This window comes from Trachinotus anak, unplaced genomic scaffold (genome assembly GCF_046630095.1).
Source record: "Trachinotus anak isolate AG129_WGS33_773 ecotype Australia unplaced genomic scaffold, CSIRO_AGI_Tana_v1 ptg000011l, whole genome shotgun sequence".
Lineage (NCBI taxonomy): Eukaryota > Metazoa > Chordata > Actinopteri > Carangiformes > Carangidae > Trachinotus > Trachinotus anak.
This window is the reverse complement of record NW_027273862.1, coordinates 21,062,155-21,074,298: the sequence shown is the minus strand read 5'-3', so window position 1 is coordinate 21,074,298 and position 12,144 is coordinate 21,062,155. Positions and strand designations below refer to the sequence as shown.

The window sequence follows — 12,144 nt, the reverse complement described above, 5'->3', positions numbered from 1 at the left end:
TCTGATACTGCCAGTCAGGTTACTACTACAGTGTGTTCAACGCTCTGACCCCCTGCAGCCCTGTGACTCATGTCTGGCTGCTGCTGGCAATGTGCATTGGTGTATCTGACATGCAGAATATTAACTGCAAATATAAACAGAATTAGTTCAAGTCCAGTGAATGACCTCAAATGGTACAAAGGTCAAAGTCTCCCTCTCTCTCTTTCTCATATGAGCTATATGACAATGTCCCCTATCCATACATCATGAGGGGTCATTGAATGGTTTGATGAGTATGAAAATTTGTTTCCAGATCTCAACCCAGCTCATATGGGACATTTTGGACTGACACGGTAGACAGCGCTCTCCACCACAATCATCCAAATACCAGATGAGGGAATATCTTTTAGAGGAAAGGTATCCATCCTTCCAGTAGAGTTCCAGAGACATGTAGAATCAATGTGTATGTGCATTGAAGCTGTTCTGGCAGCTCGCGGTGGCCCAACACCTTTCTAAAATACTAAGACTGCGTTTCCTTAAACTTGGCACCCATCTGTATATATAATGTTTCTTTTCTGTTTCAAAAACTATATCCCGAGCTGTCCTTTCCACATGATGAGGGCCTGTTTAATAAAAATCAAAGCTTTTGATGCATGAGAAAATAGAATCTGGGTTGAAATGACTCTGAATCAATAAGCTTCATTTAAAGATTGGGTATTTTCTGTGAATGAAAGAAGTAAATGAAAAAGAAAATGATGTGTCAGTAACCAGCAGGCCTGCTAATGACCTCAACATCCTTGTCTAATGGCAGATATGAAGCAACAGTGTCTTGTGTGTGGTATCACAAGGATGTGGGAAGCCTCTTTGGCTCCTATTGTGCCCCTTCATTATAGCTCAATTGATGGACCTATTTGAGGTCTGGCCTTAGTTGAATCTGGCTGGGGATGGGACTACCTATTCACAGCTGGGTAAATGCTGCTCAATAGGCACCGCTCCCAGATTGACTTGTCAGTAATATCTTTCCGAGCCAGGAGCTGGGTGAAAGAGGCATGAGGATAGCCTGAGCGGGTGACAAAAAGCGAGAGAGAGAAAAGAAAAAAAGCAGAGAGCCATGGTTTCTTTTTAACCAATAGTTGACTGCTGCTCATTCTCAAGAATTCCTGTCAACTCTTGCTTTCTTACAGACCTTTACTTCCTGTCTTAATTTGTTGCCTTTACAAGCTAAGCACTCATTCTGAAGTGTAACATTTGACCAATAACACAATAATGTTACACTCAAGTGGTTCATACAGTGAAAATTTCCATTGTCATCAATGTAAAAATCCAGTAAACGTAACACTCCAAAGTTAAACCCCTAGCTTTTCACTTTGTTGTGTTACTGTTAGATATCCTATGATCTGAATGACTAGGAATCATCATAGCTTTAACTGAGTAACTTTCAGTAATGATCAGTATTCACTAATGTGGCATACAAGTCTAAATTCACTTTAAAGAGCTTGATTATACAAAAATGGCTTTCCAATACTAATTAAAAACTAAATTTAAATCAGAGAAGGAATTCAGTTCAGAGTCAGATTGTAAGTATTGCTGAGGAGCTTAGTACTTAGTTTGTTTTGGTTTTAATTTTTGTTTTTCGTACCTTTCCCTTGTTATTTATTCATTTATCCATTCATTTATTTATTATCTTTTCTTTTTATTTTGTTATATTCCGTGCAACAAAATAATTTAAAATGAAACTTTAACAATGATATGTAATACAATTGTGCCAAAAAAAGCACATTTCAATTTCTGTTGAATTGTGTGGGTTCGATTAAAGTCCAAAAATATGACCATAGTGCAGTGTGAGGTTTGCACAGGGATGGTCTTGGGGTGAATACCACATCTGAGCAGCCTAAGCCTAAATATTTGCTGGTGACATACTTAAGCCCTATAGAGTGTGTGTAAGTGAGTGTGTTTCTCGGAATAGAAATTATAGCCCTGACACTTTGTGTTAACTTCCTAAAATGCAGCTACATTTAATTTTATTACAGGTCTACAGTGAGCTGAAGAGTTAATCTTCAAATTTTATGTTGATGTTTCAGTTTTTAATCAGCATAGCTACAATAAGAGATTTTGTGCAAGGCACTTGGAATTGAAAAGCTAAGCAGTGAAAGACAGACCTGTCAAATCCATTCTCAGTGAACCTTTCTGTGTTGCACTCAAGTTCTCTGCTAACTACCACAAGAGAAGCCATCAGTGCCCCTGCCCCAAGGCTACTGATCAAAACTACATGAAGGAGGCAAGGTACAGGGTGTATTATTGAACACATACTTACACACCTGGTCTGAGACATACCTGACAGCTGTCAGCACTAGATCTGGACATCCAAAAAGAGCAGTGTAGAGGGAGTAACACTGAAGAGAAACTGTGTATTTATTTGTTTGTTAATTGGCACTTTTGGTTAATTATCAAACTGACAGTTGAATAAAACTTGTTAAATTTCTCTTGTTCTGTCTCATGACCATGCAACAATGGCATAATGAGAGAGTGATAGAGAGGTGAAGGAGGCTGTCCCAGTTCTCCCTTTCTAACCCATCCCTTCATTTTGAGTGCATCTTCAGTGCGAAGTACCTTTCAAAAAGAGAGCTGTGCGTGGTACTGGTACTCTAACTTGACAATGGAATGGGATGCTACTCATGACTTGCATACATCATGGACAGTGGCAGGAAAACCTTGTGTATATATGACAAAGAGCAGACTATCTAACAGGACTATCTTTGTCTTCACCATAATGTACCTCTATTCTTTATTTCCTTGAGTGATTGGCAATGTGCTATGGACAGTCTTTAGGTAAATAAAGTGGTGAAAATTTTCCACTCGGAGGGAGGGGGGTAGAGTAACTCTAACAAAGCTAGGTTTTCAATACAAAATTCTTATGAAAATGGTGATACATGTTAACATTCACTTTGATTCATACAGTAAACTCACTAAATAATGTCCAGGACTGGTGAGCGAATGCCCATGTTTGTAAAAGGATATATCCATTTTAGTGAAGAACATGTCGTTGGGGTCATCAGGGGAGGAGAAAGTCTCCAGGTCTCTCTCCAGCTGCAGCAGCTGCCTCTCCATCTGCCTGAGACTCTTTTCCAGATTCTCTGCAGACACTGACACACACCCGCGTATATCAAGACGCACGCACATTTGTAAAAGCACACAGAAACACACCCACATGGAAATGTGAAGGAAAAAGCAAAGAGAGGGCAACTCAATTACAGGTACAATCACATGCATTATTATTTTGATGCTCTGAAAGAATCAGAGAAAAACAACATCCAAAAAAAAAAAAAAAAAAAAGGAAGAGGAAAAGGGGGAGAGAAGCCAGCTCAGTTGCAAAGCATGCTTATTATGGGTTCACACTCTGCCAGAAACACCATGGGAATAAACAACGAGTGAGGAAAAACAAACATCAATTGAAGGTACGTTCAGTGTTTCCCTCTTATGTGTTCATGTGTATGTCACAAACAATTAAATTCATGTACGAATACGATGCCCTTTCTGACAAACATACTGTGGTGAAAGCAAATGCTTGCTATATTTTTTTTTTCTCATATATTTACACCATGTGTGGCTTATCAGTAACACAGAGAGACTGATTGAAAACTGCAGCCTCAAAGCATGAAGAAGGAAGTAAAAATCTGTCTACGCCCCTCATCCTTTGTCTTCAGTCTTATCAACAGGTACATCGATCATGCAGGTGGGAGAGCAGGAGAACACTGAGCCTAACTTTCTGTTAAGTTGGTCATGGCTGACACTTTAAGCTAGCCACTGAATATAGCATATGGCTTAAATTACCCTGATTAGACCCTGCTTGACAAAAAGGCATAAGCTGCTTATTTTTAAGTAGTTTCAAATTTCCCTTGATCCTAATACATGCTTTACGAAAAAGAAAAAAAAGAGAGAAAACTTAAAGGTACCTAAGCTTCTCATTGCATTTCTATGATAAACCTCATGGTTTGATGGGAATATACTGTCTTGGACACAGACACACATACGCCTGTTCAATCAGACATCTAGCTGAAGTCGTCCAATTTCTCTTTAAATTCCAAGTTTAATGGAGCGTGAATATGTTCTTTTCACAGCAGGTAAAGGTGAGCATATGAATGTACATAGACAAAGTATAGATCCACGCATTAAGCTGGCTGAGAGGAAAAGTCAGGCAGCACTTTTCATTCAGCTGTCACTGATGATTGAGAAAGAAGGCCAAACACACTGCAGCGACAAAGTAAATGGAAAAAAAATCACCCTCTAACACCCACCACAGTACATCTACTGCGTCTGTACCTGATAAATGATTAGCACATCAGTTCCTTTAACTCACTGCATGTTTTCATGTCCTATATTTACTATATTCATCCTCTTTTTCCCTTCCTTCTTTTTTTTTTTTTTGTTCTCCCTCTCTGTCTCTCATGGTAAGCGCTGACACTAATCATTAACGGTCAGCTAAAGGCACTGAAAATTCACCAGCAAACCATTCCTTTAAAAAGTCTTATCACAGAGTACATTGTGACCACTGTGACCAATCAGAGAAGTATTCACAGAGCGACTGCTCTGCACTGACCGGCTGATTTTTATTATGCTTAGAAATCACCCTGCCAATCTGGGCAGTAAAAAGAAAAGGCAGAAACCCGTTTAAGTAGGGGTTAACATTTGCATGCTGAGGAGTTACAGTGATTTCGCTTTCAGAAACAATGAAAACACCAAGGAAGAGATTTATCAGAAGCATTTAGTTTTAGTTTTTTTTTTTTTTTAATACAAATCCTGACACAATCTTAATCACAGGACTAGTGTCAAATATATTATATACACAGAATCAGGTAACATTTGTTCACTTAATTCCAGTCATAAATGAATTCTTAATGTGTCTGTGATAAAATAAACTCAGGCGTTTTTTTTTTTTATTTACTTGAAAATTACAGTGCTTTTTAAAAGTTGGTTTTGCTATTTAAAGCCCCATATCATTTACTGTACCTGTGGTAAAGAGTGTGTTAATTGCCACAAAACAGTGCCACTACTGCACTCATCAGTCAATCTGCCAGTTGTAAAATTGACAACCACATGGCTTCAATGTACGTAACAAAGCAGATGTTTTGCTGACTCAAATACAAACTGATTGTCATGAAAAAGCTGCACCAGTACAGCCAATGTTACAAGTTAGTCAGGAGCCCTGCAAAAGACATTTCAGTAAACAATCACTTCACCTGCTGTATCGTTTCCCTTTCAATCTGTCTCTTTTTCGTAAAAGCCAAGCATCCGAAATCTGCTGAATGAGGTGTGGGCTGCATGCAGAAGTGGAAGTAAGCCAGGCAGGCAGTCTGTTAATAGAAATGATTAAAGCCTAGTGATGATGTACTGACTGAGAAAATAGCAAGGAAGGGTGAGGAGACAGAGAGCAAAACAGATTGGGATATTCTCTTTTTTTTAGCTTCACAATCCAAACCGGATGCTTTTGTGATGAGGCTTCCTCACATGGAAGGGCATATGAACAAGATGCAGGTGAATTAAAGCATATGCTTCGAGAGAAAATCAGCCTGTTTTAAAGCAGAAGATGCTGATGCTTTATACAAACATGCACTTTTCATTTAAAGTGCAAGAATTGCGAAATAATTGCTCTATGGCATAGAGACAAGCAGAGCAGGAGATAAGACATGAAAGTGTGTTTCTATGTCCCCCTAGTTCTCTCTTGATATTCCTTTCAGTATGTTTAAGTGTGAGTGAATTTTATGAGCAGCAGGGCCTGAACGCGTCTGCGGTCCAGAGGGGTTGCAGATGTAGGATGTTTTAGCAGAATAATAATTGCAATATTTGTAGAGGTCAAATCCCCCATTGACATCCTTTTATTACTCTGCCAACCTGCTGTGCTATAAATGAGACTGAGTGGAGCACACGACCATGCATACTCACTCACAAACAGCCCCGCTCCACACAGAGATCCACTATAGATCATCCTGTGATGTATGGAAATGAAGAGACTGAAAACACGCAGATGTGCCTTCTGAGGCCAAAGTCTGACAGACATGTGTGACCAGACTGATGGTGCCAGGGTTTTTTAATGCAACAAAAACTCCCTAGTGCACACACACTCATTGTGCTGAGCACCCACTATACTCCCTTTGTATGTACATAGGGTGCATGAAGAGCATGAAGGTCACTGCATTTGCAAGTTGCATTACAGACAGGCTCATTCTATATACTTTCAACCTGAGGTTCATCGCTCATACTGTATATGACTGAACTACAAAGCAAGGCTTGAACCATATATCAGTGAACCTTCTTTATATAGTCGAGTCCCCACATTACTTCTTAATGATTCCTCAGGGCCCCAAGCCTTGAACAGAAACTGAGCCAAAGTCGCTTTTCCATCTATGTCTATTTAGTATTATGCAAAACCTTCCAAGTACGCAGTGTTTCTGCTGCTTCCAGGTGGCATTTGAAGAGTTACAAGCTGGTTGGTGACTGTATGTCTCCATGTTAGTCTGATTTCTCCATTTACTCAGCACCAAGTGCCACACAACACTAATTGCTCAAGCGTACCTGCTGTTTGTTTGTGATGAGGGACAAAAAGAATAGAAATATGACAGAAAAGGGAAAGAGAGCAAGATTGGTAAACCAAAAACCATACAGAGAGACAGACAAGAAAGACAGACAGCCAGGCAGTCAGAGACAGACATATAGATACATAGAATATGCCAGAGAGAAGCAGCACACAAGGACTGCTTCTCCATGTCAGGAGAAATAATGATTACAGTGCTGAAAAGAAGAGAGGGGAGCAGAAATAAGAGGACAGACACAAAAGAACCCTGAACTAAGCTGCAGTTTTGCTTCCATGAGAGGCGAGATTGGCAATAGGGAAACGAGGGCTGTGTTACACACATTCAAAAGACAGCAGCTTTTGCAACAGAAGCGCAAATCATTACTGCTACCTCTCTCCAACCTTGTTTTCATGCTCAAGTAAGCTCTTTGGTGAATGTCTACGAATGTAATGCAGCCTTTTAGTGTGTCTTCAGGCCTCCCGAAAGGCTGTCAGACCTGATGAAAAGGAAGTCACTCAAGAGCATGGTTTACAAAGACAAAATGGGATTTGTGTGTCTGAACACTAGATATGGAGAGATGACACACTTACTGTATGCATCTCTTAATGGCACAAAAACACAGAGAAAGACGGTGATGGAAAAAGAGGACTATATCTTGACATGAATACAGTATATACTCAGCTTGAGGTCCAAGGACATGGACAAAGCCTGAGGAGAGATCCAAGGATTGTACTTTCCATTGATAGTATTCTCATACCTATGAGTCTTGGCCAAGGGCTTGTGGACACTCAGCACAGGTGGCAGAAATGTAACACTCAACGGGAGCATCATTATCCCACAAATTATCAAAGCCTCAACAAAACCTAAAGGGGTTCTTACAAGTTAGAGTCAAAACAATAAAGTCAACATTTCATCCTCACTATGTTTTCTCCTCCTCACCCTTTCCTTCACTCCCTCCTGCTGGGAATGGAGCAGTCGGTAAAATCTTCTTTGGAGTAGCAATAAACATGCTGTGACAGTACGACCGCACATGCATATATAGTTGCAAGCTCACACACACACACACACACACGCTCACACACTTGCTCACACACACTACAAAGACTGCTGTTCACTACTTCCTCCTGAGAGTTGCTTATAAACAAAAACACGACCAGGTCTCCTCTGACCACCCAGTCTGTCCTCGCTCGCTCATGACCTTTACCATTTTCTAGATACAATGGCCGAACTTTCTCTGTACATGTTTGTGTGTACGCCTGTGTGTCATATTATAAAGAAAACAGCTTATTTGTATGAAATCAACACAGAGACTTAAGATACATTTATAAATAGTACATTGACCTGACGTATTCTCTTGAAAAATGTACTTTTTTATAAGTCTGTAGATCTAGATGTGCTACAGAAGAAGATGAATGTTAGTATCAAACAGCAGTGCAGATGAGCAGAGTGTAGCATAGATCAAACAGCAAGCTGGTAAAATACAATGCATGTTTACAGAATCAACAAGCATCTAATCCCAGAATAATCCCCAGAGAGTTACAAAAGTAGGAAGGTATGATAGAAGCTCAAAGTAAAACAGAGGAATACAGAAAAAGAATGTTCCATTTCTGTCTATGTAAAAACATTGTCTAGGTGGGCCATTCCATCTATGCATTAAGCTATCCAAACCACATGGATCTGATTGGATCTCTGCTCAAATACACCCAAAACAAGCAATTATGAAAAACTAATCTAATAGCTATTGGCTGTCATTTGTAATATTAATAAAACATAATGTTATATAATATGTTTTTACTCTGCTGGTGACTGAATTGCCTTTTCATGCTGGACATCACTCATGTGCTTGTGCGCAGTGCCCTTGAACCCAGTCTCTCTATAAAGATTAGTTTACAGGATCTCCAGTATAAGTAATTTGTTTTGATTGAGGCTGAACTTCAGCTATGTGAAATGACAAATTGTTAAAATGTGATTAAGTTCTTGATGTCAGTGCTTTATATAGCTGGGCAACCCACACAGCTCATTATTTTTTCATTAGGCTCACTTTTCCAATCACCTACCACTTGTCAATGCCCATAGCATTGCTATTATTTAGGATATATAAATCGCTTCATGGGCAATATTAAACAAGAAGCCAAAGCTTTTCCAAGTTTCTAAAATATTATTTAGTTTTCAATTTTAATAGCATGCCCTCAGTTGCCTAAACTGAAAAGAAGATAACATAAAAGGCATTTCTCTCTTTAACGCAAAGCTAAAGAAGCTTTTGCTTGTCACACAAACTGCAAAACATAGAGGAAAAAAAGACATAGTTGTGTTTGTATTCCTTTTGTTTTTCTCAAAGAATAGTCCAACTATTTGATTACTAATTTAGCATTTGTAAGACTAGTTGTCAAAGCCCTGCTGGGCTTGCGAGGGATGTTGATATGAGAGGGAGTGGATGAAACTCCCTGTGCACTGGGAAAGCTAAAGATCTTAAGCTGACAAACCAAAATAACAGCAATAACACATTGTGATATCGGCTCAGAGAGGTAGACATCGTGTTTCTGTAAGACCTAGGGAATGTGCCAAAACTATTAGGATGTCCTAACTTTGTGTCCATCTGTGTGAAGATTTGTGCATATGGGTAATGATGATGATGATGATAATGATGATGATGATGATGATATTACCTCTGCTAGCTCGATCCACATGCTCTAGGTCTTCAACAAACTTGATCACATCTGGAAATTCCTCCTCACATACTTGTGCCAGGAAGTGGAGTAATGTGGTCTTTTGGTCAGCTGACTTGGTGTCCTTTAGCTGTAGTAAAACACATATACACAAAGACAGTTGCAAAAAAAAAAAAAAAGAATTTTGTTTCAGCTCATTAAACAGGCAATAAAAGTGCTCCAATAGGGACAGAATGAGGAGTGAGAGGACATTTTAATTAACTAGTACCTCAGACTTCACTTGTTACTTCAAATGCCAACATTCTAGTACACACAATGTTCCATTACTAAATAAGGAAAAATACAATTGTTATTTCTACATAAATTTATCTCACTTAAAAAAAAAATCTTTCTGCCACAGTAGAGAATTAACGGCAGATGTTGTGAACTAGAACCAAAGGAGCAAGTGTTATTGTCCTTCATTCAGCTGCTGTAAACCCTTTCAATGGCTTTATAAATGCTGAGTGTTGACAGTGCTACAGATGATTTCATGGCTCGTACTCATGCAGCGGAAGCATATTCACAAAGCCATGACCTCTTCTGCACTTCGTGCCTCTCTCCCACACGTAACAATTTTTCAATTTCTCTGATATATTTCCATCATCGTTCTTTTACAGTCTAATTCCAAGATGTCTCTCAGTATCCCCACCAAACATCCCTCCTGTGGAGTACATTGCTGTGTATCTCTCTAGGTGATCTATTGGTAGACAGCAGTGCACTCAGCCCCGCTGGGTTTAATCATGTTTGTATTATCTCCTCTAATCAAACATTCTCATCTCTCTTTTCATTTCTGTTTTCCCATTTTTTTTTTTCAAAAGCTTCAAGTGCTCACTCACAAAAGGTCTCTCTGTGAATTTAGATGGATGGTAATCATAGCTGACAATGTAAACATTTTGCTTTTTCCAGTTGGGCTGGGTGCAATTTTCTTGGGCTGTGGAGTGTGCCATGGAATTAAGTTGTCAAACTCGGAAACTGGCATGAAGGTGATGTCTTCCTCTGTGTATCCTGCCTCTGACATCGACTCACACCTTGGTCCTCCAACGATAAAGAAACAGACACTAGGACAGCTGCATTAGAAATGCACTAAACATAAAAGCCATCCCTTGATAATTTTATTAATTTATTATTTTACCATCAAGTTAATGTGGCGAATCCATGTTTGTGTACGTGTATACACTGGTGTTTATATGAACATAAGCACCCAAGTCTAACAGGGCAGAGATGTGGCAGTGATAAATGGCTGCAGTGGCTGTTACTGTGGAAACTGCAGTGAGTGTGCCACCAGCTGTAATGTAACCACTGGAGGAGTCTCCTATACTAGAATCACACTTTGGTCTCTGTCACCATCACTATCATACAGGGAAATTTGCCGTTCTGTCTTCATGCCTTATAAAATCCACAGGTGTAAGCATTTGCTATGTCTCTGCCCCACTAAGCTTGGGCAGTCATGCAAGGTGTGGGAAATTTCAAAGGAATACTGGCTGTAGCCTCAGTTATCTATTTGGAGCAGGAGAATGAGAATAAAGTCTTCCCACGAGTTTGAGGTGCTTTGATAGATGCCAAAAGATATAGAAAAAAAAAAAATGTCTTGTGGGGATGATAGTGTTCAATCAAATGAAATAGTTTCAAACAAAATGTCTCATCACAGCAGCCACTTTAGATCAGTTCACTGATAGGGCTCAGCCACAGTGAAAAAAAAAGAAGGAAAAAAAAGTGACTTGTACATGCAAAGAGAAAGGCTCCAGCCAAACAAGTGTACATACGCACATACTTGTACTTCTATCTTTGTGAGGACACTCATTGATATAATGCATTCCCCAGCCTCAAATCCTAAAACTAACCATTACAACTAAAAGCCTAACCCTAACCCCAACCAAAACCTAATTCTACCCATAATCCTAAAACCAAGTGTTAACCCTCAAACAGCTGTTTGAAGGGGTGTCAGGAAATGAGGACCAGCCAAAATGTTCTCACTCTGTTAGGAAGATATGTTTCTTGGTGCTCACTCTGTAGCATTTACATGTACACACATACACACCCCTTACACACACAGAGGGGTTAACATTTGCACACAAAAGTAATCCTGAACACTGTATCCATCCTCAGGCTAAACACGTAAACAGGGCTTGTACAATATTCATGTTGCAGATAAGCATTTAAACATATGGGGTAAATTTACTGTATTCAATTTTTAAAAATGACAATATTGCTGTAACTACAATCCAACTGCGAACAAGGCTGTGTAAAATTTATAGAAAGGATTAGTAGAAGTGTATCTTCTGAGCTTTTTTTTTTTTTTTTTGTTAAACATACATAACTGATGTTGAACCACTGCTAGTGGCTGGATAAAGGTCTATGTACTGCATGTGAACAGCCGATGATAAGGTCAGCATTTTACCCTCACCTTGCAGAGGGAACTGAGGTCGAAGCCAAAAGACTGGGCATTTCGAGAGCCCGCATTCATGTAATTCCCCAGCAGCAGCACCAGCTCCAGCAAGCGGCCAAAGGGGGAGCTCTTCCTGACCTCATCACAGGCGGCGTTTACAGCCAGGATATCTGGACGCAGGTTGTTTACCTGCTCCTCAAACTGCAGGCGGAAGAGGATGTGGCTGAGGCGAGGACGCAGCCGATTCACACTGCTCATCTAGGAGAGGGGAAGAGCGATGGAGGAAGCAGGGAATAATATGAAAAGGAGAATTAGATAAAAGATAAAGCAGGAGAGGAGAGGAGCAAGAGTGAGGAAAAGTAAGTCAAACATAGAGAAGAAAGTCAAAGAACACAGTCAAACTTATAGTAAGTACAATCACACTTTTGGCTCTCACGCTAACATTCAGCCAATCTAATTTAAAAGACATTTATGCAACCAGCATACTGGAAAGTGTTGCTAGGCA

The 12,144-nt window shown here is 39.7% G+C and overlaps 1 protein-coding gene across 1 annotated transcript in view; it reads right to left on the bottom strand.

Moving 5' to 3' along the window:
• Positions 1 to 12,144, bottom strand: part of LOC139627779 (protein diaphanous homolog 3-like) — a 156,610-nt gene that overhangs the window by 71,559 nt on the left and 72,907 nt on the right. The window contains exons 21-23 of the mRNA XM_071488876.1: positions 11,658 to 11,897; positions 9,215 to 9,344; positions 2,998 to 3,122 (exon numbers count right to left, since the gene is read on the bottom strand). Of these exons, the coding sequence (XP_071344977.1) occupies positions 2,998 to 3,122; positions 9,215 to 9,344; positions 11,658 to 11,897 (495 nt within the window). The remainder of the gene's footprint in view (positions 1 to 2,997; positions 3,123 to 9,214; positions 9,345 to 11,657; positions 11,898 to 12,144) is intronic.